General features: G+C 48.9%; 2 protein-coding genes across 4 annotated transcripts; both read left to right on the top strand.

The window, feature by feature from the left end:
* The first annotated feature begins 61 nt into the window (after positions 1 to 61).
* On the top strand, positions 62 to 13,400 carry LOC122389518 (dolichol-phosphate mannosyltransferase subunit 3-like). 3 transcript variants are annotated; one of them, XM_043381636.1, is made up of 4 exons: positions 62 to 250; positions 3,775 to 3,935; positions 8,505 to 8,582; positions 12,890 to 13,400. In XM_043381636.1, exons 1-4 carry the CDS (start codon positions 247 to 249, stop codon positions 12,947 to 12,949), a joined length of 303 nt encoding a protein of 100 aa, XP_043237571.1. In that variant the 5' UTR covers positions 62 to 246; the 3' UTR covers positions 12,950 to 13,400. The 3 variants fall into 3 exon arrangements, with proteins under 3 accessions (XP_043237571.1, XP_043237573.1, XP_043237572.1); XM_043381638.1 differs by lacking the exon at positions 62 to 250 and adding an exon at positions 334 to 433; XM_043381637.1 differs by lacking the exon at positions 62 to 250 and adding an exon at positions 496 to 545.
* Positions 13,401 to 14,458: 1,058 nt separating this feature from the next.
* On the top strand, positions 14,459 to 18,384 carry LOC122389512 (probable G-protein coupled receptor Mth-like 1). Its single transcript, XM_043381623.1, has 3 exons — positions 14,459 to 15,948; positions 16,278 to 16,356; positions 18,345 to 18,384. The coding sequence occupies exons 1-3, from the start codon at positions 14,751 to 14,753 to the stop codon at positions 18,382 to 18,384; spliced, it is 1,317 nt and encodes a 438-aa protein (XP_043237558.1). The 5' UTR covers positions 14,459 to 14,750.
* Positions 18,385 to 26,176: the final 7,792 nt, after the last annotated feature.

The following is a 26,176-nucleotide window of genomic DNA, read 5'->3' as shown; positions in this document are numbered from 1 at the left end:
ACATGACTAGTACAAAATTAATTTGCTTGGGTAACAATGACGTCATAAGACTCTCCAGGATCTCTTGGTCATCACGAATATCATTACAAAATACAGTTTAATCAAGCACCTGATTTGAAGTATTTAAGCACTTGAGAAAAACTCCATTGCAAATATAATTCCAAATTGGAGAGAACAAACAAGCGAACAAAAAATCAGTTGTTGATCTTATGACGTACTGCGTGGGAGAAGGCTAAGTGATTTTGAATGAGTATGTATACATAAATCAAAATAATGTAAATGATTCACAAGAACCTTTTTGTGTATATCACCTTTTTGTGATATCTGTAGTTTGTTTGAGTGAGTGCTTATGTTTGATTATGTCATTTAATTTGCAATTGTGAACGATTTAGGACTAGGCCCTATAAACCAGTTAGGAATTTGCACCATTTAGGTTAGGACTTACTTAATTGTGCTGGCACATAGATAGGTACGGTTTACATAGCCTTGGTAGGTACCGTAAACCCCGTAAACCGGGTGACTTTGTATCACTTTTGACCAGTTTGGTACAATATCTTGTATAATCACTTGATATTTCACTCTGGAAACTGTTTCATCATACCAATTGGACAATTCTCTATCTAACTGAGTACAATAAATGTCTTGAAATTTATCATAAATATTTTATTTTTTTACCAAGAAATTGATCATTCTCACCCAGAGGTCGGGGTGACAATGATCACTACATTAAAATCACCTTATGTGTGCCATAGGAGCCCTCAGGAGGGGCTTGTGTGATAAACTTACATGTTTTGAATAAAATCAAAGGCTTTGCTTGACAAAAACTCACACGTTTTACAGTAAAACTATGAATCATTGAGGCATTAAAACAAAGTTGCATGCTCCGGGTCTAAACTCACATTACAGAGCTATAAGCAGCAAAATTAGCTACTTAAACATCTGACTTCAAGATTAAGTAACAGCCACAGATGTCCTAAGCCACAGGCTACCTGTTCTACATCACACTTTGTCTGCTGGTGGCTGTGGGACCAATTGCCACACTGCTCATGCCCCTCCCAGTTGATTGTCTTTTTCACTTCCCATTGACGCTCCAATTACCACTGAGATAGAGCAGCTCAATGCTCATCCTCCATCATCAGTATCTAAGCCTTTCCTTTCTCTTTCTTTATCTGGGTCTTTCTCATCTTTACCATTATTTTTGCTGGAGACGCTAGCGAATTTATACTTCATGCCAATGACAACAAAAAACAAGCTGTGACAAGAACATGATTATTCTAACTGGGACCCAAAGTGTCTGCTATAATGCTTCATTGCTTTATTTAACCATTGGCATAGAAAATACAGTTCACAGCAGCTAAATGCTCATTTGAGGCCCGAAATTGGTCTATGAGGAGGAGGAAGCTCGAGACCCTGAAGACGACTTGTGCACCGGGCCCTGACGGCTTTCACCCGAAGCTCTTGCAACTCGCATCCCGGCCACTAGCTGGTCCACTTGCCTCCATCTATCGTGCCTCTCTCGATCAAGGCGTTATTCCCGACTCTTGGAAGGCGGCAACGGTCATTCCCATTCACAAGAAAGGCAGCAAGCAAACTCCTGGTAACTATCGTCCCATCAGTCTTACGTCGATCCCGTGCAAAATCCTCGAATCACTGATCCGGGACGAACTCATGGATTTCCTATGCTCAACAGACCAGCTCTCCAAGCATCAGCACGGGTTCCGCCCACGGAGGTCCTGCAACTCGCAACTCATTGAGGTACTGGACGACTGGAGTAAGATGATTGAGCAGGGGAGCCCAGTTGATACAGTGTACCTTGATTTTCGTAAAGCCTTTGATGCGGTCCCTCACAAGCGCCTTCTATTGAAGCTTCGTAGTCTTGGTGTGTCAGGCAACCTTCTTCAATGGATCGATGCTTTTCTCTCCGATCGGAAGCAGCAAGTCTCCGTCAACGGTCACCTCTCTGGCTGGTCTGCCGTCTCAAGTGGAGTGCCGCAAGGCTCGGTCCTCGGTCCGCTCCTGTTCCTTGCTTTCATCAACGATATGCCCGCTGTCGTCGACTGCATGGTGAAAATGTTCGCGGACGACACAAAAATCTACCGCAGCGTGTCAGCACCCTCGGAAGCGGCATCTCTGCAATCCGACATTGATGCTGTGGTGGCCTGGTCTGACAGATGGCAACTTCCCTTCAACCAGGACAAATGCGAGGTTCTTCACCTAGGCACCACAACGCTCAACTCCAGTACACGATGCGAGGGGTCAACCTGCAAGTGGCTGAAACCGTACGCGACCTGGGCATCCACGTGGACCCTAACCTCAAGTTCAGAAAGCAAGCAGCGGCGGCGGCGGCAAAGGCGAACCAGATCCTGGCGGTTGTCAGACGATCGTTCGAGCATATTGACGACTTTACACTCCCTCTGCTGTACAGAGCACTTGTTCGCCCCCACTTAGAGTATGGTAATGTTGCTTGGGGTCCTTTTAACCGAGCCGACCAACTCCTGATCGAACGTGTTCAGCGGAGAGCCACTCGTTTAGTCAGCTCTATCAGACACCTGCCATATGAGGAACGACTAGAGGCACTGAAGCTTCCATCACTATTCTACCGAAGACGTCGCGGGGATATGATCCAAGTGTACCAGGTTCTCCACGGCGGAATGGACCTGCTTCCAGAGGACTCCTTCACTCTTGCAGCAGTCCAGCGCACCTGCGGTCACCCGTGGAAACTCCTGAGGGCTGTTCACGGGCCCTGTGTGCGGTCGGACCGCACACAGCCTCGAAGCTCCGCCCACTGCGTCCCTACGTCAGCCTGCCGTCACCGCACACAGCGATCGCTGTGGCCGGTCGGGACTGGCCACAGCGAACCGTCCACCGCACGCAGCCGTGACGTCAGAGCCGCCTACCCATCCCCTACCCCCACGCCTGCTGGACGCACCGCACACACCGCACGCAGCAGTGTGCGGTGCCCGTGAACACCCCTCTGAAGCCGAGGGCCGAATCAAGACCGAGAAGACAAGCGTTCGGTGCGCGGGTAGTGAACGACTGGAATAGTCTTCCCCTCTCGGTCGTGGGCGCTGCCTCTGTAGACCTCTTCAAATCCAGGCTGGACGCCCACTGGGCAAACATCAGGTACTCAGTGCCTGACTGAGTTTTGACATTCAAGTTGCCTCGAGCTCGATGAGAACGGTACCCCACAGGCCAAAGAGCCTTTAAAAATTCTGATCAAAGTAAGGTAAGGTAAGGTAAGGTATGATCAAAGTCACCCCGGGTATCATTGTCACCCCGGTTTACGGTACCTACCTACCTAAAACAGGCCTCAGGGCCCCCAGATATCTAGTCATGAGGCTGCATGACTAAATATCATTTAGTCATTTTTAGTCATGTGACTAAAAATGAGTCGCTTGACTAAAAATGTGACTAAAAAACTGAGGGCATATTTAGTCATGTGACTGCAAAGAAATTATCTCCCTCTCGCTGCCTTCCACTGGTCAATAGTCAGGTGATTTGTGCGAGCAAATTTCAAGAGCCTTGATCAAATCACCCCAGGGACCCTGCTTTCATATTCCACCAATGATTCAATGTTGAGATTTTGGTCAGGCTGCTGATGCATTTAACATGTATCATGTATGGTCATGTCATGTAACATATTGATGTGGTTTAACTCAGTATGGTCGAACCTGAGCTTAGTCCAGCAGCCTAGCACTTTACGTTTTGTACCCACTCAGGCACCCACCAGCCACCCTGGCAGCCGCGTCTGACCTCCAGTGCCTATTCCGGCAGCTGACGCCACCATGACTATGCTAATGCGCTGGCTGTTCCTGGCGGCTGTCATCCTGGGGCCGTGGATGGCGGTGCTTACCAACCGCTACCAGTCGCCTTGGGTAGACCAAAACAGGCACACTCTGCTGCTCTACCCATTTGCACTGATTGCTGCCTTTGGGGTGAGTTTGGTGGAGTGCCCGGCAGACCCCATCCTGATCCATAGTCAGAATTATTGATCGAGTAATGAAGGACATGGCTGCATTTTGAGAGATAGCATGTTATGTTACATGGTGTGATTTAACCTCATCAGTGTGCATTTGTGCTAATATTTGTGTTGCTTTACCACAGTCTTTGTCATCCAATATCCATTGTGACTGTGTGGCAGTACCAGGCATCGGTAGGATTGTGATTGCAGGATTGCAAAATCCTGATTGCATTCCTTTTTGGTGGATTGCACCTGGATTTGAAATCCATTCCAAAAAACAGGATTTGATTGCGGATTGGATTGCATCGTACTTCCAATTTTTGCAATCCAATCCGGATTGCGTGTTTTGGTATTTGATTAGTGCTTTGAAATGGTTTGTTGCGATTGAAAATTATGAGATCGGCTTCATCGGCTTAACCCGCGCCCTGATGGGGGGGGGGGGGCATTTTGGCCCCCCCTGTGGTTTTTCTTAAATAGTGAGAAAACGGCGGCCAGGAGTTATTGAGGTCAAACTGAGGTCATGTTCGAGTAAAAATGAGCAAAAAACATGACATCTTGAAACGCTCACCAATTCTACAGTTAACAAGCAATTTTAAAGTTCTTTATGCGGTTGTGTAGAGAAAAGATGGCGCTACAAAACTGCTATCTCGGATTTTCGAAATTTTGAAATTTTGACCCCCAAAAATCAAAAAAATTGATTTTTTTGAAAAACTAAAAAAAAAATCCAAAAATTTTTCGAATTTCGAAAAAACCGGAATACATGTGATAGTCCCTGCGCTCTTCAATATACATACCAAATTCTAGATCGATACCTCTTTTTTGGCCAAGTTATAGCGAAAAAACTGTTAAAAATTGATGACGTCAAATTTTTGAACTCAATTTTTAGCAATTCTAGAGCTCGTAGCGCAAAACGGAGACCACCATTGAACTCCTCGTGACGAGCTGCATCGAATCCATACCCATTTTATATTTGTCATGTAAAATGGACCATAAAACATGTATCACACGACACTTTCATATTGTGACCCTCCCAGTGACCTGACCTCTGTGACCTGACCTGGTATCAGTGACCTCAAATAGCAAAACATGTGTTTGAAGAACATTTCCCCATCGATGATTTTCAATGAAATGCATTTTACACGATTTTACAACGCATTTCTTGAAATGCCTGTAAACGGTGAAAATTCGACCTTTGACCTGACCTGTGACGTCATCGGTTTGACCGAGGTCAATGAAATTGGGTCACAAGGTAGTTCCCCCTTGGGGCTATCCAACACCGTTTACCGCTTGTCGCTATGTTGCGTGGTTCTCGAGATCTGAGGGGGGGGGGGGCAAAATGGCCCCCCCCATCAGACCACGTTGCTCGGCAGACCCCATCTGGGCGCTGGTTAACCCGCGCTCCGTTGGGCTCTGCCGAGCAACGCGCCCGGTTGGGGGGGGGGCATTTTGGCCCCCCCTAAGATCTCGAGAACCACGCAACATAGCGACAAGCGGTAAACGGCGTTGGATAGCCCCAACGGGGAACTACCTTGTGACCCAATTTTATTGACCTAGGTCAAACCGATGACGTCACAGGTCAGGTCAAAGGTCCAATTTTCACCGTTTACAGGCACTTCAAGAAATGCGTTGTAAAATCGAGTAAAATGCATTTCATTGAAAATCATCGATGGGGAAATGTTCTTCAAACACATATTTTGCTATTTGAGGTCACTGATACCAGGTCAGGTCACAGAGGTCAGGTCACGGGGGGTCACAATATGAAAGTGTCGTGTGATACATGTTTTATGGTCCATTTTACATGACAAATGCGATTATATGGGTCAGGCAGCCTTTGGGGCCAGCTTAGATCACGTTTTGGTCAAGGTCAGGTCAAGGTCAGGTCAAGGTCAGGTCATATTAGGTCAAATTTCAAAGTTAATATTTTTGCATAAAATGGGTATCGAATCGATGCAGCTCGTCACGGGGAGTTCAATGGTGGTCTTTGTTTTGCCGTACGTGGTCTAGAATCGCTAAAAATTGAGTTCAAAAATTTGACGTCATCATTTTTGAACAGTTTCTTCGCTATAACTTGGCCAAAAAACGAGATATCGATCTGAAATTGGGTATGTATATAGAAGAGCGCTGGGACTATCAAACATATTCCGGTTTTTTCGAAATTCGAATAATTTTTGGATTTTTTCAAAGTTTTTCTAAAAAAAATCAATTTTTTGATTTTTTTGTCAAAAACCAAAAATTTTGAAAATCCGAGATAGCAGTTTTGTAGCGCCGCTTTTTGTCTACTAGACCATATAAAGAACTTTGAAATTGCTTGATAACTGTAGATTTGGTGAGCGTTTCAAGATTGCATGTTTTTTGCTCATTTTTGCTCGAACATGACCTCAGTTTGACCTCAATAACTCCTGACCTAAGGTAACCTAAGACTTGAAATTTGGTGTGAAGGTGTCAAATTGATGCCCGGGAAGGTACTGAAAATTTGGCGGCGCTGCGCGCCGCCGTTTTCTTGCTATTCAGGAAAAACCACAGGGGGGGCCAAAATGGCCCCCCCCCCCCAACGGGGCGAGGGTTAATGTACTTCGCTATCAAGGGCTTAACATCGAAACTTGAAATAATTTAAACGCTTTTAATTTAAACGCTCAAAATAATATACGCTGATGAACTACAAAGGAAGGGCAAAATTACGGATTTGAGGGCGAGTTTTAAAAAATATAAAACACTGGTTGGGTAGAGGTTTAAATGTGGGGGTGTTTGAGGCAAAAAATATTTCCCATAAAATACCTGTGCCTTAGCCCGCGCCCTGGTGGGGTCTGTTTATAACGCGACCTGGTGGGGGGGCTATTTTTTGCCCCCCCCCTCGTATCTCCGAAACTACTGGACGGATCCGCAAAATTCAAACGGCGTTCGAAAGGCCTGTCAAATTTGTCGAAGGAAACCAAATTTCATTGACCTCGGGGTCACCGATGACGTCACAGGTCAGGTCAAAGATGAAATGTTTCACCGTTCACGGGTCTTCTAGGGAATGCGCTATAACACCGAGGAAAACGCATTTTGTCGAGAATCAGCGATAGGGCGTCAGTTGCCTAGTAGATATGTTGCTATTAGAGGTCACTGACAATACCAGGTCAGGTCACAGGTCAGGTCACCAAGGGTCACGGGTCAGGTCACATGAAACCAACTTTACTTAGGTTGTGTGATGCATGTTTTATGGCCAATTTTTCATTTCCAACTCAATGGTGTTGGTTATAAGACTATCAGGTGCGGCTTAGGTCACTTTCTGGTGAAGTGCAGGTCAAGGTCAGGTCAAGGTCAGGCCAAAAAAGGTCAAATTTTAAAGTTGATAGTTTTGCATAAAATGGGTATTGATGCGATGCAGCTCATCACGGGGAGTCTAATGGTGGTCTTTGTTTTGCGCTACGGGGTCTAGAATTGCTGAAAATTGTGTTTGAAAATTTGACGTCATCAATTTTGAACAGTTTTTTCGCTATAACTCCGCCAAAAAAAGAGGTATCAATCTCAAATTTGGTATGTGGATGGAAGGCGGTAAGGACTATCACATATATTCCGTTTTTTGCGAAATTCAAAAATCTTTTTGGATTTTTCGATTAATATATCCAAAAAAATTAATTTTTGATTTTTGGGGGTCAAAATCCAAAAATTTCAAAAATCCGAGACAGTAGTTTTGTAGCCCTGTTTATTCTACAGCTTTTATGTCTTTATCATTTTTCTGTATTTGCAAAGGTATAGGCCTGACAGCTCTTCCCGCGAAACCCTTTTTTGGGTCGAAAACGGCAGAACATGACGTCACTCTGACGTCATTTCCGGCCAACCTATCATAGACTTTGGAAAAATTTTTGGTCACAATGTGTAAAATTGATGTCCGGGAGGGTACTGAAAGTTTGGTGACGATCGGCGCAGCGGTTCTGGAGATATATCGAAAAGTCTGGAGGGGGTGGCAAAAAATAGCCCCCCCCCCACCAGGTCGCGGGTTAGATAGGAATTACTCGCAAGACTAGGTACTAGAAATGGGTGATTTGGGGATGGAGGCACGGCCCTATGCCCCCTCTCTCCCCCAGATCCACTAGTGCACATAATAATACAACAGGATTGCAAAAAAGGATTGCGGATTTGATCACAATCCAAGTGAAAAAAGGGGATTGCGGGTAGGAATGCAATCCACTTCGGCACTAGGAATGTGGATTGGGAATGCAATCCTTTCAAAAAGGATTTTACCGATGCCTGGGCAGTACTGTTAGGTACAGGTCTCGCGAGATTAACCGGTAGGTTTTGCACTTTTACATTTCCGGTTATATCTCAGAAACTAATCGATCTACGATGAAGCTATTTTACACGATCATGGCCGGCTTGTTACCCAACAAGTCGATCGCATCTTCAACACGTAAAAGCTTAAGACGACGAAGATGTAGCCTGAAGTACACTAAATTTTCTGGGTGCAAAACCTACCGCTAAAACCCGCGAGACCTGTACCTTGTCAGCTTTGTTTTGTCGCAGTTGTGTACCTTACTGTGCTTGATATGCTTTGTTACAGGTGTACTCGGTGTGTGTGATTGCCTGGAGAGTATACAGCTTCAATGACTGTCAGGAGGCTGCTGATGAGCTGCAAAAGGTGAGAGGCATGCCTGTGACAGATTTAAGAACAGCTGTTCAATTTTTAGACGTTCTTTTCATGCCTGAGGGTTCACTTATTTTACTTCAGGTGCTGCTATTCCTGCTTCAAAGATGGCTATTCCAGCTTTAGCAGTCATCCTGCCTGGCCTTCTCTCATCCACCCACTGCTCACCACTAGGGGCAAACACTTGTCTGTGATCACACCTCTGCTAGCTAGCTACAGCATAAAAAGCATTTGCGATCCTTGAGACCCTGATGCCACTTCTTTTTGTTGGATCCTGGAGCAGGCCGGTTCCACTTCTGTTACACTCTGGTGTGTGTCTGGTACACATAACGCATGACCATGTGGAACTGGATAGTTGAAGCCAACAGAAGTAATGCTCTTGTCCAATTAAAGTTAGAAGAGGACTGATCGCGTTGGCTTGTCGAGCCATTTTCTTCCGCGCGATTGTGGGTGTGGCGTGTTTTCGGCTTTTCCTCGTCTTCTTCGTGATCAGCTGCTGCAACGGAAGATTACTCGACGGCGAATACTTTGATGCACCGATCAACACCGCTACAGTGCTGCACCATCCCCGTTTCTAAGTTCCGCGACGTGCTGGCGATCGACATACCTCGGGTGGTACGCAACGGGATTTGAGCATACGAAGCGGACATATTGGTACGAGTCGGGAGGAGACGTGCTTCGACGGCTTACCGCTTTGTGCCTTGGCTGCATTATGCTATTCTGCTTGAATGCGCAAGTTAGATGATGGCTGAGCACCATTGAAGTGAGCATGGCGTCAAAGTCGTTTCAGTGCAGAACGAGCATAACTGATAAAAGCTAAATAGACTCCCGAGGCTTACTTTCTTTCACACACTCGCTTTTCATTTTATTCTGATCTTGACTGGTAGCATTACCATCATTTTCCGAGCCCGGGATTTTTCGCCTTGAAAGGCATCTTTTTTTCCCTGAGAATCTTGCAGTACCGACAAAGACTACAGACATGGCTTGTTTTCAGCAAACCAACACCCAAGCGGACCCCCCAGCCGCGACTCGGCGCTCCGGAAACTTCCCAGCTGTGACTCCTCTACACTCCGGAGACTCCCCAGGCGTGACTCCTGAGAACTCCAGAGTTTCTCCAGCCGTGACTCCTCGGCACTCCAGAAACTCCCCAGCCGCGACTCCTGAGAACTCCAGAGTTTCTCCAGCCGTGTCTCCTCGGCACTCGGGAGCCTTCCCATCTGTGACTCCTCGGCACTCCGGAAACTCCCCAGCTGTGACTCCTCGGCACTCCAGAAACTCCCCAGCCGTGACTCCTCGGCACTCTGGAGACTCCCCAGCCGTGACTCCTCGGCACTCCAGAGTTTCTCCAGCTGTGACTCCTGGACACTCCGGAGACTCCCCCATCAGAACCCGCCGGCCCCGTGTAGATTCATCTGTCGGAACTCGCCGACCCTTTGGCGACTCGCCGGTCGAAACTCGCCGCCCCTGTGGGGACTCGTCGACAACAGAGGTTCCAGCTCTTGCCGCGGAGAGGCGCCACGGTAGACAAGATCGTGAGGAGGGCGCTGGCGATGCTGTGCCGATTGCATCAGGCGAGGTGGGCGCCTCTGTGGGAACCGATAATGCTGAGAGACGTGAGCTGGAGGACGCTCAGCCAATGGCGGCTCACAGTGCCTTGTCGGTGGGGATGGCCTATCTCAGCGAGGGTGCCCTGGATGACGTGCTGGCCCGTTTTAACAACCTCACAATGTCCGTCACGGAGACTGCAGGCCAGTCAGTACACAGTCCTCCCGGTGGTTTCGGAAATTGGGCCGCGGGCGGCGCAGAAGTCCCCTATGATGTCGGGTCAGACGGCCCGCCAGGATGGCCAGGGGGCAGAGCTACACCCGACCTGGAGCTGACAAACCCGGTAGAGTACCGGCGTCGAGCAGAGGCGACACTACGGGAACTAACACTGACTCAGACGGAGCAGGAGGCGCTGGAGCGGCGCACCAGGCGTGACCGAGAGGCGTGGTTCGCGGCGCGGCGCGGCCGCATTACTGCCAGCGTGTTCCAGCGCGTCAGTAACATGCGTCCGACCACGCCGTGCGACTCCCTACTGGAGGTTCTTCTGTACGGCGCCGGCCGGGAGCTGGACACGCCCGCGCTCCAGTACGGACGCCAGAACGAGGATCGAGCCATTCGCGAGTACGAGCGGCGCACGGGCGTGCTGGTGCGTCACCCGGTCGGTCTGGTGGTGCACCCGGAGCACGGGTTTCTGGCGGCCACGCCGGACGGCTGGGTGGCCCCCGGGCTGATCCTGGAGGTCAAGTGTCCGCAGCGCGCTGCCAACACCCCGCTGAGGGAGCTGGCCGCGGCCGGCGGCAGCTTCTGTCTGGACCGAGCGATGAAACTGCGCCGCGGCCACCCGTACTACGGCCAGGTGCAGGCGCAGATGGCGTGCTGCGGCGCCCGCTTCTGTGACTTCTTTGTCTGGACGCCACACGAGTCGGAATGCGACCGGATTGCGTTCGACCCGGACTTCTGGCAGCAGAAGATCGGCCCGGTGCGCGAGTTTTTCCTGGAGTGCCTTCTGCCGGAGATGGTGGACCCGCGGAAGGCCAGGGGTCTGCCGTACAGAGAGCGGCGCAACTACCGACCGAGACGGCTTTGAACCGGGTGGCACTGAAAGCGGCTATAGGGTATCGTGCGACCCTACACTCTGATGGTGCCAGACCTGGTTACATTGGACTGGAGAGATTCATCCACGACATTCAAACGCTACTCCACGACATTCAAGCATTGCTCTTCTGTAAACATATCTTCGTTGGGTTGCTAGGTTGGTCTTGAAGCGCCCTTGTCAGCAACTGCAACCGCACTGGGTGGTAATAACAATAAGTGTATATGGTTTGCTGACACTACGAGGTATGTGACGTTTATTTACAGATAGATGGCTTAAGCATTAAGCAAGCATAAGATGGCATTTGTTTCACTTGATATAAGGCTGCTTGGAATATGATGCTGAGAAGATGGCATCTAATGCCATATGATATTGTGTGGTGTTTTATTAACTTTTTCGCTGATGTTTGTACCTGCTTTTAATTGCCCGTGTTTTATCAATGTTATTCAACATTTTCGCGACTTTAAACATTTGAAAATCGGTTTTAACGAAACCTTTGTCTTTAGTTTTTTTCTCTCACATTATCGATGTAATTTCCTTAAAATAACTATGTATGTGCCTTATGTGGCAACCGAAGACTGTTCACTATAGTTTACCATAGACAGTCCACGTAGTATATGCTTCTCATCACATTGTCTGGCATAGCAGACAAATCATATTGCACCTAGTCATTACCGTGGCTTAGTATCGGACAGAGACCGCCCCGGCTGCTTTAGTCTGTCTGCCACTGCGGAGACCTCGGGCTAGGCCCCGTCCGCACACCCGCTCAGTTGAATGATCAGGCACGTGGCTGTACTTAATGTGTGATAGCTTATAAAGCATGATTATATCAGATTTGCAGTGGCATTAGATTAGAACTGCAAAAGCTTGATGTATAATAGATGTGAGGTGATATGCAAAAAGTACATTTGCATGCTTGTTGACACATGGATATGCATTCAATACATTATCACAAATTGGTTTTGCGTCTTGATTTCCGAGACCTACCTAGTACCTACTTTTTATGCCTTGGTAAGTTAGCCTTCAGGCACCTACGAAATCATGTTTTGCATCTTACATATGTAAATCATCTGATGTTGACCAGCTTCATAAAAGCAGGTTTAAATAAGCGGCGCCTTTCACTGAGCTACAAACAGAAGGGCTCGCAAACCTCACTCACCCTTACTCATTCCTGTCACAGCTCACTCGCTCACTCACACTTTTACTGGATCTCAGTTACTCTATCACTCTCGTTTACTTATTGACTCTCTCTCAGTCACTCGTTGAGAGTGCGAGACGTTTTTTATCATTTGAGTCATGCCGCTAATTTTGGAATGACGGTAGTCGACAACAAATCTGTCACGGTTACATAACGAGCTCGTTTTGGCACCGCTAATCCAGCCGATATTATCGAATACCACTGATATTGCGATGAATTTACGCGTAAATCTTAATCTTAACGGATGGGAGAATCGGGAAACGGGATCATTGAACAGGAATGTGAACATCCTATTATAAAAAGATTATTATAAAGGCGACTTCGTAGTTGTCAAATTCAAATGGTTACGGCAACGAGAACACTATGCTCGCGGTAAAAAATCATGGCTTTTGAGCCCGGCGATGGTCACACATTTTTTCTTTACTGTATGGACATGACGCTATGAATCGAATTCCTTCGTTGCAGCAAATCAAAGAAGCCAAGGAGGACCTGGCGAAGAAGGGATTCAAGTTTGTCAAATCGTAGCGGCGGCGCTCGTACCACGTCATCATTGTTGCGTTTCGACACGGTTCTGCCCACGCTCCCGTCCCGGCCTGTGCCGCCCGGCACGTGCCATCAGTGATCTGGGCCGAATGTCGCAGTATGACCCTCGGGCCGCTGGGCACAATCTCCGTCCACCGTTCGGGCTGGCTATCAGCGCCACTGGACCAGGATAGGCACACACTGTGAAAAGGACCGACGCATAGAGGGTATCGGTTCGGTGTTCAGCCCCGGTACGGACTATGCTGAGGTCAGCTATAAGGCAAATGCTATTTTGTTATGGATGTTTGTTTATATTATGTTGGCTAGTTTGGTTCGGGGTAAGCTGAAGACAAGTGCCAGCAGCTTTTTGAGGGTGCTGGGACGTCGTGGGGTTGTGACATGACATAATGAGGTGATTTGTCGTAATAAATGATGCATTCATTGTTTTGCAAAACGGACCTTTTATGACGAATGGCGAGCGTAGATCCGAAAGCCATGCTTCACTTTTCTAAGCATCTTTCCGCTTCTTCTTCTTTTTTAATCGTATAAAGCATGCAATGCTCGATGCACATGACCCAAACTGTTAGCTAGGCAATGGGACAAGTTCTGCCGTATGCTCGTCATGTCACCACTGCTCGGGGACACGTATGTCGTATAAGGCCATGCGGCACAGCATAGCTACAGGCGCCAGTCACTGGTGCCATCTAGCGACAGAAGTTTGCATCATCGCTTGCGGTACATCACAGGTGCAGGGGCCTAGCCTTGCCTTGGAGCCATAAAGCGGCTGATTGTGTGTTTATCCCGCGTAACGTACATCGCATATCGTTTAAACTCAGCGATGAAGCGAATAAAGATACGAGCGTAAACGATACACGCTATCATTATGTGATGAGACGAAATATGCTTGCCATGTCATTAACTAGTCGTCAGTCGGCCTTCAGCGACTATCGTTGGGCATCAATGAAATTGTATGAAAAAATCTTTAAGAAACTACGGACAAAGCTTATGAATCTATTACAAACTGACAACTGAAATAAGCATTCAAATTGTTACTTTAAATACTTTGACTGTCCATGATAACTGATAAGCTCAGCTCAGGTAAGACGACAGACCAAGAAACTATTGCTCGACTAGATCTTTTTTGCCCCGAGAATATCACAGGGCCCACGGCTCCAGCCATTTACACCTTTTGAAACAGGGACATTTGTGGTGCGTCTCCTCTGATCACACAAGGCAGCACGAACTCCCCAGCGCTTTTTATCAGACTCCCCTGGTACCGTTTTTTGTGTCCTCCCTTCGCACGGCTGCCCTTCGCCTTCCAATCCGACGCTGCAGGGAGGGGGGGGGGGCGTTCAAGCGTGCGTCGTGCGCCGACGCGCCCACCGTCGCTACGCTACCTCAGCTGTTTGCCGTCGCTACCGTCAGATGGCGGAGCGGTGCGCTGGGGTCCGGGGGGCGACCCTCGCACTGGACCAGGGCTCCATGGCGAGCCCCGGCAGACGGCGCTCGGCCCCGCTGCAGTGAGGAGGGTCGTTGCGAAACTGTGCGTCCGGAGGACGGCGTGGGACGGTGCAGGCGCGTGCAGTGATATACCTGTTAGGAGTGTGAGGGGTGGTGAAATCGAGAACCTGTGCTTTAATCTATAATCCTTTGGAGTCGTCGGCCTTGTGTAGTATTGGAGCACGCCTCGTTGGACGAAAGATGAACAGTGACCGGTCAAGTCAGGTCAGAACATGTGGGTAGCTTACTCTGAGGTGACTTGGAAGGCCTAGTTGAAGTCCTGTCCTGTGAAGGCCGGAGCGCCATGACCTACCGTAATCTAACATGGCGAGCCGGCCTGCTGTTTCTGGTCGTGCTGGCCGCCGCTCCTTTGGTAGTCTCGGGTCAGTCGGTGCCGCCGCGCCGGCCTTTGGCCGATGACCTGCCGGAGCCGCGCTGGAGGCAGCAGGCCGCCCGAATCCTACGCTGCTGCGCGGAGGACGAGGCGCTGGTCCGGTCGTCGGATCCGGCGGAGCTGCCGTCCTGTCAGCCGGTGGGTGAGACGCTGCGCTGGCGGCCGCAGCTCCTGAACGCTAGGGCGGGGAGCCGCGGGCCTCCGGACTCGCGGCTAACCGTGCTGCAGACGGGTAACCTCACCTGCACCGAGGGTTCGTTCTGGCTGGACGGCGGGCGGCCCGAGCAGCGGTTCGAGCTGCTGACCACCGGGGAGCTGTACCGGTCGGAGGTGGACGTCCTCCAGCCGGCCCAGCAGTTCTGCGCCGGCCGGCTGATCGAGCCGCACAACCTGACGGACGCTGAGGGGGTCGCTATCGACGGTGCCATCGTCTGTAACGTCAGTATGCACCAGCTGAGCTCGCTGGTGGACGAGACGCTGCTGGAGCCCACCTGTCGGCGCGAGACCTGCTTCCGCAAGTGCTGCCCGCGCGGCCTGTACATGGACCGGTACCAGCGATGTCTGCCGCTGCCTGCTAACAATACCTGGCGGCCCAGCTTCTACAGGTCCCTCACCCACCGGGCGGGCAGCGGGAGCTACCGCACTATCTGGGGTAACGCCAGGTGCCCGCCCTCGGAGGACGGTCAGTACGGGCGCGTGTTTCCGCTACAGCCCGTGTTCCGCGCCCTTGACCGGTTCTACCTGCAGACCAACGGCTCGCTCTGGGTTCCCGGCCAGCAGAAGATGACCAACTTGCCACACTTCTGCGTCGACCAGATGCTCTACTCACTGAACGGCTCTGAGCAGTTCCACGCGTTCGCGATCCTGTGTTTCGGCGGCAGTCCGCCGGCCGTGGCGCCGCGCCACTACGTCATGGAGGCGCTGCTGATCGTCTCCGCTGCGCTGCTGCTCGTCACGTTCGCCATTTACGCCGCCATCCCGGAGCTGCGAAACGTGCACGGCCGCTGCCTGATGTCGCACGTGGCTGCGCTGTTCACAGCCTACGTCTGCCGCATCGCCTCACAGACGGCGTTCGTCTACCGGAGTCTGCCATTCTGTCAGGCCATAGGTGAGCGGGACAGGTCGGGTCACCCGGTCAGGACGGAAGGGAACTAATCACAGGGCACCTAGACCTATTAGTTAGGAAGGGTCGAAGCATAGATAGGCCCGTGAGATGGACATGGGACAGGATATGGGACAGGCTAAAGAATATTGAATTGTTTGGTATCCTGTCAACGATAAATTCATAAAACTACCTGTCTGGTCGCAAAGTAATTCAGCGAGACGTGTTATAGGCTAGGTACTTGCAAGTGAAACTCAACCAATCAACCTTATTTAGTGGGAAGTCTCTAAGACTCGATGGTAACGTTTGTAATGCGTATTCACCTTTTCTTACAGCAATTATCATGTACTACTCGTTTCTGGCGGTCTGCTTCTGGCTGAATACGATGAGCTTCGACATATGGAGAACGTTCAGGTCAGTACCTAAAACCTGTATTTATTGCTCCCCATCGTTAGGTAATAGGTTTTAAGTCGCATGCGTTTGTGGCGCAGCTTCGACACTCGACAGTGGCATTGTGTTATAAATAATCGCTCAATGGTTGAACATCCGCCTTCCAATGTCAGCCTGTCAAAAAATACTGAAAAGGTGCCTACCTACAAAAAGGTAGGTAGATCAAAATTACCACCCGGACACAAGTCACTGGAGCACTTTTCGAAAATGATCTCCGATCGTTAATGTAATGTACTCTTACCCTCTTATCGATACGGAGCATGACCTTCAATTACCGTCAAGACCGCGAGAACATTCCAATCTGCATGTTACGATAGGCGAAATGGCCCTAGGGTGTAAAGCCCATAAGTCTAAGTAGGTCTTCTATTACTGTTCCTCGTCTTTTATGCACGCAAGGGGCTCATTTTCAGATGATTGCTAGATAACCTGCTGTCGTAGTAGGTAAATGCAGTTTCTTAAGAGGATTACTTACGAACAGAAACGTGCACATTCGTCTTGCTTTCATCAATTATTAACGGATTCGCGCAATCTATTGGCGAGAAGCTCAGACTGGAAGGTAACCCTTGCACGATATCTTTGTGTGCCGAAACGCCGCTGAAATACACTGGTCGACGTCTGGGCTCTGGAGGCCTACATATCACGCCAGGTCAGATCACGCTGCTAGTTAAACACGGACCGGAACCGGACACCCTATCGTGATCCCCGACCTCATTAATTTTATTAGCACTTATAGGCTCCTCCAGCACCGGAACACACCGATCCAAAACGCCCTGATCTGAAATAGTTTAACTGGATCTGAATTGGGGAACGTTACGAAATATGCTATTGATTTAGCAAAAAAAAAAAGACAATGGTATCAACGCTCAGTTAACTTTTTAAAAGAGTAGGTCCATCCTATCCAGTTTTTGTATCGGCTTCGGTCGAATGAATTAACAAAAATTGAAATTCTACTAATTAAAGAGTTGTCTGAAATTATATCTGTTTACAACTGCTTCCATTCTCTAAAAGATTTACAAAGTATTGGGGAACCTACCGATTCGATCACAAAGTTCTATAATTAACACCGCGTTTCGAGTTTTGTTGCATTTTGTCATATCAGTTGGCGGTAAGTTCTCTGGATTACCCAAAATGCAGTTTATTTTCAAAGACGACAGATGTTTTCAATTTCCATTGCTAATGTTAGAAGCAGACATGTGTATGGATCCGAGTGATGGATCTATGATCTCAGTGGATCTCGAAGTAAACTGCAGGTAGTAGGATTCCACCGGATTCGGCGTGAAAAATTTAATCTGAATCTATGATCTCATAGGATCTGACGATAAACCAAGAACATGGAATATGGATCTATGCTGAGTGGATCCCACCATGCACAACATTTGAAACCAGGTTTCAAGTGTTTCTATGTCAATAAGTGCCACAAAACTATGGATTATGACTTGCAAACATATCCAATCTCTAAAACAGAACGTTTGTGAGTTGCAACGAGTGATTTTCTGGGATTTCTGAGCTGACAAAAAGTAAATGAGGTCTTATGATCTAACCGGATCTCTAATAATAAATAAGACTCGGATCTACGATCCATACAAATCCCTCGATAAATTGAAGAACTGGATGTATAATCCCGACGGATCCGAGATCAGGATCCGTGGGATCAGATCCCAGATCTGTTTTCTCATATCCACGCACATGTCTGGTTAGAAGATCCGACACCGATACATTCCTCCTGGCTCCTACCAAACTCTCCTCACCACATCAGACGGCTCGTCTGCGGTCTGCGGCGGGCCAGAGCCGACCCGACCGGCTCTGAGCAGCGCCCCCGGTTTATGGTCCGCTGGGCTGCCAGCGGTACCGGCGGATGGCGGCGGCGGCGGGCACGGCGGTAAACTGTGAACGGCCGCCTCTCCAGGTGCCGCCCCCGCCCCCGCCCCCGCTGCCCCCGCCCCCACCGTCAGTAGCGGGCAGCCAGACGGACAGATGGCCCTCAGACCTTAGAGCTCGGGAGGTTGGTCGACCCGGTTCAGAAACGGCACCCCTCCTCCCAGGGATCGATTATAGTGGACAAAAAGACGAAAAGTCGCCGGTGTGGAAAAATGCCGAGTATGCCCTTCAGGGGCAAAACAAACCTAATACACACCATCACTTTTATAAAGTGGAGGGTTTTAGTGAAGCAGCTTAAATTTTTGGGCGGGTGATTATCAGGTAGGTAAATTTGTCGCAATTGGTGCTATCCTGCCTTCTAGCACTGGCTACGAATGGTGGAAAACAACACAACAACGGCATCTGGAACATAAATGCCGTGCTTCCAGGTTTTTCATCTGGACATATAACAAGAAAGTAGACTGAAAGGCTGCTGTCAGACCGAATGTACGTTATATTGGCATTATAAATATATTCAAGCCTGAATCTTGAATCTGCCACGATTCGAACATACCTATCGCTTTTGTCAAGCATGTACCGGGTGATCATTTGGGAATGAGATAAAGTAAGTGGCACGTGCAGATGTGTATTCAATAGCACACCAGACAAAAGACACGTCATTAGACTCGTCATCGTGGGACATTTTGTACTGCACACTATTATACACCTGCAAGCCACTGTTCATCTACAGCAGGTGCTCAAAGTGGCCACCCCCTTCTGAGCGGCACAGCTCAGCCCGACGGCGTGTGTGACGCGCCATCTTTCGCAGCTGCTCTTCGTCCATGTTGCGGGCGAAGTCCTCAACCAGTTCCTTCAGCTGTTCCAGCGTTTGGGGCTCGCTGCGCACGATCTGAGCCGTCACCAATGACCAGAAACAAAAGTCCAGACAAGACAGGTCGGGACTGTACGGCGGCCATCGGTGTTCACTGTTCCGGGAGATGACGCGGCCGCCGAACTTCGAGTGGAGGAAGTCCATCACGGGAGCAGTGACGTGCGGCGGCGCGCCGTCCTGCTGGAACCAGTACTGGTGGCGCGTCGCCCGAGCCTTCATCGCAGGCCACACCACCGTCTGCAGCATCTCCAGGTAGGCGTCGCTGTTGACGGAGCCAGTGAACCAGTGAACTGGCAGGCACTTCCCATCCACCACGCCCACCCACGCCATCACCTTCTACCCCTGGGCCTTCTTGCATGGCACGAGCTTGTTCGGATTCTCTGGCGACCAGCACACGGTGTTCTTCTTGTTTGGAGACGGATGCAGAACAAACCACTTTTCGTCACTCCAGAGTACACGCTCAAACCACTCCTCATCATGGGTTAGCCAGAATTCTCAGGAGTCCATCCTGGCCATCCGCGTCATCTCCCGGAACAGTGAACACCGATGGCCGCCGTACAGTCCCGACCTGTCTTGTCTGGACTTTTGTTTCTGGTCATTGGTGACGGCTCAGATCGTGCGCAGCGAGCCCCAAACGCTGGAACAGCTGAAGGAACTGGTTGAGGACTTCGCCCGCAACATGGACGAAGAGCAGCTGCGAAAGATGGCGCGTCACACACGCCGTCGGGCTGAGCTGTGCCGCTCAGAAGGGGGTGGCCACTTTGAGCACCTGCTGTAGATGAACAGTGGCTTGCAGGTGTATAATAGTGTGCAGTACAAAATGTCCCACGATGACGAGTCTAATGACGTGTCTTTTGTCTGGTGTGCTATTGAATACACATCTGCACGTGCCACTTACTTTATCTCATTCCCAAATGATCACCCGGTATGTACTGGGCCGAAAAAGAGAGGGGGCTTGGGCCACCCGCTTCACTATCTGTTAGCCAGCGCTGTTGGAAACACGCTGACGCTTTGTTTAGGCGAACTCCATCAGTTTGGTACGTCTAAGAAATATTTGTCATGAAAGTGCACTGCTTTTGAAGCTTGATGTGCGTTGCGGCGAGCTCGATAAAACACTGCGGGAGGTCCATTAACAGAGGGTACTGATGTGTAGGTAGGTATTTAAGTTAAGCGGTACGTCTCTCTCTCTCTCTCTCTCTCTCTCTCTCTCTCTCTCTCTCTCTCTCTCTCTCTCTCTCTCTCTCTCTCTCCCAATTCAAAACATCTCTGCCTAGTTGATCTTGATAGCTGCTTTACATACTCAGCAGTAAACACTGCACCCAACATCTCCACTCATCCCAACCATCCCCTTATCAGCATTCCGTAGGCCGTGCCAATCTCCCGTGCCCCGAACAATCGTACAATCCCTGCTCGTTGCTGTACGCCCGAGGGGTATTTGCACCCTTCTCCCCCTCCCCCGGCCGCCCCGGGGTACACTAATCGCGCCGACTGCGATTGGTTTTTGGTGACCGCCAGACTGACCCCGGGCGCCATCTTGGCGACCGCTGCATTCATTTGCTGGTGGATTCACACCAATAGATGCGGAATGGTTGTGTGGTGTTTGCCAGAGACTAGCATTGCGACCCAAATGAGCTATGGTAAACGGGCGAATGTTTGGGGTTAGTGTAATGAAATGCAAATGTTGAACTCAAAAGTGTTAATATGTCGTCCTTCGAGGAATCGATAAACAAAGTTGAATTTCCCTTGCTGGCCTAACGTGGATAGCTTTATCATTATTATATAGATGTTTATGCACGGTGGGAGTGTTCTGTATCAATTATTTCACTCTTTGTAAATAGTTCGCCCCTCATTTCATTAGCGGGGGTCGCGAATACCCGGCTCATACTAATATCTAGGTAAGTCTTACAAGGACCATATGAAGTGAAATACCGCATCAGCAGTAACACAGCAAGTAAGCAGCTTAGCTTCGTCTAAATCGCATTCCCTGTGCCTATAGCTCATTCCTTTATTAGGAAAATGGCACCGCGCCGCTGCTCATCCACTCACGGTATCATTTCTTTTCGCCGCCAACGCCGCCGCCTCACGGAATGGTCACGGAGTCACCTTTGCTCGGTCACGAACGCAACACACCCGTGACCCGAGCAGCCACTGTCGGTTTACCCAATTAGTGGGGACTGGGGTGGGCGCGAGGTGCCGGCCTGGCGGGCTTTAATTGACCGCTCTGACGTCGGCTTCTGGCACCATTCACCGGACCATTGATCACAAGTTCCTGACCCGTGCACTCAGACGATACATGGCACTCCTCAAGTTCGGACGATCCAATTTCAAACTAAGCACTGTAGCTGGGCAGCTTCGCTCGGCGCGGCTGAGGAACTAATGAAATGAAGGCTGGCAATGGACGTGTAATTTGATGATACATGGAGAGGTCGCGGGCACGCAGCACGCGGCCCGGCCCGGTATTAGGGGGAGGGGAGGGGTGTCGCTCGTGCCCTGCGCAGACTCACTGTCACCCTCTAAAAACAAACACCGCGGTGGGAGACCGGAATGGGAAGCTGAATGACATTTCGAAGAGACACCAGGACAGCTCGGTCAGCCGGAGATGTTCCAATGTGACACTCGTGTGACAGGTCACACTCACTTTAATTTACTGCCGTGGACACTTCATGGACGGCTGTGACGGATCTTACGTCTGGGCCTTTGGAGTGCGTGACACAATCCAGCCGTAACTACCATGCTCTGACAACAGAAACTGGGCGGTAGTTGTTGAGGATATTTTAAACCGTGAATGGGTATTGTTACCGTCGAGCTTTCAATGCAAGATGTTTAATAACAGATGAATTTCAAAGAACAAGTCGAATAAGTAATTTATTGGAGATAAGCTATGGTATTTCTGAGCATGCTTAACAATGTAGGTAAATAGAATGAATAACATTTTGTTCATGTTATATGTTGCAAAATTGATATAATTAAAACTGAATTTAGTTTTAACAACATCCATTTTGCAACATATAACATAAGCATAAGGATTATTAAGGGAACATGATATAAGCATAAGGGTATACGTAAAGGCTATTCATTCTATTCACATCAAATAGGTATCGGTAAGTTAGCTTAGTGTTTTGAACAAGCTGGACGTTTTTATGAACATTCCAACAGGCCCATTGCGGCGTCTATACAATATAACATTCATAATCTATAAGATGTTTATGCTGCAATGACAGTCCCGACTCTGCAACCATGAATGATGACGGTGTCAAAGCCGAAGTAAACATATTTTAACTTCCGCTAGGCATGTAATCTCCGTTGAATGTTGGCACACCATGCAGCTTAAGCCAAATGCTGGAAAGTGATTGCTAACACGGCGATCCAAACCCGACCGGCCATAATAACCGGCCGGCCAAGTATAACCACTATGATTCCACCTGAGCCTTTCTCAGTTTGTCGTAAGGATTTACCAAAAGATTACCTTATCATTTCCCAAAGACAAATAGCACACGATGACTCGAAATGTATGTTAGTAGTAATTTATGCGTAAAAGTACCTAACATGCTAACCCTCAACCGACACCGTTCAATGTTGGGCAGTGAATTCTTACATATACCACACCACCGGGCTCCAGTTGTATCGTACACTGCGCCACTGACGCTCCCCAGAGGCCGTGAGTCAGGCGCGAGGCTCGTTGTTTGGTACGGCCTGCTGGCGCCGCCAGATCGGTGCATCAGTGCAGCGCTTACACGGCTCGTCGGCGCACAAAACATCCATGGCACCGGCAGATCGGTACTCCCGCGTGGCAGCGCGTCAGTGATACATCAACGTAACAGATTTCCGTACGGGCGATATGCTCACCAAATAAACCGTATTCATTCCAACGCGCAACGAAAAATCGTGATTCACTTCGCCCGCAACGCACACCAAACTAGCCGCAAACGTGACATTCAGCGTTTGACCAAACCTATCCATTACCCAATTGTAATGAAATGGAATGCAGTGTTTATCGAATCAAGCGAATATGATCATAGTAAAGTGCCGCTCAATATACACATAAGTGACATAACCATTGATTCAAAACAGATTTGGCGGTGGACGTTTTGTTGCAATGCTGCGCATCAGACTAATCGCAGCTCAGTCTAGCCCAAATCAGCATGGGATCAGTTCCAGCGAGTATAAAAAGTCAGTCGACTCATGACTCATGCACCAATTGCTGGTAAGAAGTATATGTAGCAGCAACGGAACTGTATGGCGTATGCACGCACGGCGTTCGGCTCCCAGTACATTCGATTTCACCGCCTACCACCACCTCCGGATACTGCAGACTGACGTGTACGCGCGTCGGGGCCGTGTTTACGCGACGCTGGCCGACTGTGTGGTAGCGGCTGGGGAGCCGGGAGGTGTGGCCGGGGAGAGGGTCAGAGGGGAGATTTACACGCTCGTTGCGCCGCGAGCTGGCCAATGTTTGGCCGCAGGCAGCTGTGCAGACGTGTCAGTGAGGGTCGGCAGCAGCTGCGCCGGATTTCACCTGTCGGCTGTCACAGGTCATCAAATCGGGTTTATGTATAGACGGCGGGATATAACCTTCATGACTCATTGGCTGACCTGTGAGAAGGAGCATCGCAAACCAACATTCTCAGTTGATGCCCCTGCAATCAAATTCAAAGACCCTGCAAAGACCAAAGTGAGCCGGGGTGGCACCAACCTAAAACGTAATTTCGGGGTTCAGTGCTTTTCATGCGAAAGAAACGTTTAACTTCTTGTTTGATGCACTACTCTTTGATCCATATGCAAGTAGGGTAGGGTGGGGCAAAGCGCTCACCCTAACTTTTCAGCCTCAGTATCTCCTTATCTTACAAATTTGAAGAACAACCAGGTAGCTGATATGGTAGCTCATTACCTTAGCTTTCTTCGAATAACACATCAGAAACGTGTGGCATGCACAGTTTTTTAGATATGCCGTCCAATTTGAGAGGACTACAGATCGGGCGTTTTGTCCCTCCCGTGGGGCATAACGCCCATATGAGTGGGGCATAACGCCCAGTCCTGAATGGTTCATCACAATTTGAATGCTCTGACAAAATAATGTAGCATTCATCCATTCCTCATTTCGTTAAACTTGTACTCGACAGATTGCATTATTAAAAACACCTTAAACACTGCTATCGCCACCCCAGTCCTTATTCAGTCAACGCCTGTCACTGCCCTGGTGATCAAAGATCAGATCTCGCGAATGAATCGTTCTAGACGATCCTAACCAGAAATTGCATATTTTATAAGAATCCTGAGCATTAGAAACATATCCCGCCACTCACTTTGAGCCAAAAATGCTCGCAATAGCCCGTGCTGTAGAACTCCCATTGGCCCATGATGGGCGCTTTGCCCCACACCGAAGTGGACGTATTACCCCAACAGCACATTCAAAACAAAATTTGTCAAAATTAAGCCTGTCACAATTGTGTTGCAAGCAAATAAATGCTCAAAGCATAGCGTAAATCTGCAGATTCAACATAACAAAATTTTATTGCCATCTTCAATCTCTATCAGACAAAGTTTTAGCACTAAGAAAGCTTTAATTCCTAGAAAAGATCAGAAATATACCAATCTGTATTTTATGTCCAGAAAACCCCACTTGTGGAACCGAAAAAGGAAGCACAAGCAGATTCCTGCGTGTTCTTGAAGGTGGCTATCAAGGATTCTTTGAAAAGTCGAGCATTTCACAAATAAGAGGGGTGGGCGTTTTACCCGCCCTGGGCGCTTTGCCCCACTCTACCCTACTGCCGTAGGTTTTATAACGTCTCCAAAAAATTTCAGCAAGACTGAGTTTGAAGACCGAGACTTAGATCTAAGTATAGCTGAGTCTATTGATCCATCTACAAATACAGATGAAATGAATATCTTGAAATGAATATCATGAAATGTATATCTTCATTTCATGGGTATACCCATAAGTCATGACGTTTACCTATAGGTAAACGTTTTAGAGAAGGCATTGGAAAGAGCCAATTCCATGCGTAAACACAAGTTAGTTCCGAAGAACCAAGAGATCAGATTAGCGAGGGTTGAGTAGGAATGAGGATGCCGCCGTCTCCTGTGGTGACTGCGAGTACTACTAAGCCACATAAACCTATCTGATTCCAAACCGAATTCACTTATTTAAATCGTTTCCATGCCGCCTGCCGATTGTCCGATACATACCCGATGGACCCCGCTGATTGAGACGTGAGCTGTTTCTGGCGAGTTAAAATTCAGCAGATTGGTTTGTAATGCGTACAGCCTAGTGAAAGTTGCATTGCCAAGCAGTAGTGGCTAGTGACCAGATGGGTGCATCGCGTGATGTAGTTTTGAAAATCGATCTAAGTCACATCGTTACGATGCGCAAAAAACTAACATCGCCTTACGGTTGTACTAAGGACAAGGTCGCAATAGTCCAAAGCTTGATCCTCAATCGCTTACTTTCTTAGGGAATGTAGCGTCACGGTTGTTCATCTCGTGACGTCACTACTACACGCATGACGTCACGATTGCCCGCTGACGTCGAGCCTAACTCTGCGGGCGGCGCAGGGTCCCATCGGGCCCGCCAGCAGGCCTGTTCAAACAAAGGACCCGACCGACATCGCTTTCGCGACTGTTGCAGCCGTTTGCCAGTCGCTGCTGGGTCCAATTGCTGCCTTCGACCAAACCCATCCAACATTCATGAAACTCAGAAGGATATGGGTGCAATTAGGGGAGATTGAGTGTAAAACGTGATATGGTCCCGTTTCATGGAGTATTACAAAATAAATTAGAAAGTGAGACGGTCGGTAGCGCGCTTCCCTTGCCGAATTATGTGCGGACTAGCTACATATACTTTAGACCCAAACTTAGCGAACTGGCTGAATTGTAGTAACGAAACGGAATGTTGCTTGCATACAATAAGTCTTCACTTGTCTTCTATTGCCGTAACCAAGCGCAAATTCGTTGCTGGTACACGCTGAAGCTCCGACAGAATGGAAAACGAACCGGGACCGGTCGCCCGTGAATATGAACCATATGTCTACTTACCAA

Source organism: Amphibalanus amphitrite, unplaced genomic scaffold, assembly GCF_019059575.1.
Source record: "Amphibalanus amphitrite isolate SeventyFive unplaced genomic scaffold, NRLGWU_Aamphi_draft 000361F_arrow, whole genome shotgun sequence".
Taxonomy (NCBI): Eukaryota; Metazoa; Arthropoda; class Thecostraca; order Balanomorpha; family Balanidae; genus Amphibalanus; species Amphibalanus amphitrite.
This window is presented reverse-complemented; position numbering and strand designations above follow the sequence as displayed.

Coding starts and splice junctions, on each gene's coding strand:
- LOC122389518 (XM_043381636.1), top strand. Junction 3,936..8,504: donor CACTGATTGCTGCCTTTGGG/GTGAGTTTGGTG, acceptor GCTTTGTTACAG/GTGTACTCGGTGTGTGTGAT. Junction 8,583..12,889: donor CTGCTGATGAGCTGCAAAAG/GTGAGAGGCATG, acceptor CCTTCGTTGCAG/CAAATCAAAGAAGCCAAGGA.
- LOC122389512 (XM_043381623.1), top strand. CDS start 14,751: ATGACCTACCGTAATCTAACATGGCGAGCCGGCCTGCTGTTTCTGGTC. Junction 15,949..16,277: donor GCCATTCTGTCAGGCCATAG/GTGAGCGGGACA, acceptor CTTTTCTTACAG/CAATTATCATGTACTACTCG. Junction 16,357..18,344: donor GACATATGGAGAACGTTCAG/GTCAGTACCTAA, acceptor CCCCACCGTCAG/TAGCGGGCAGCCAGACGGAC.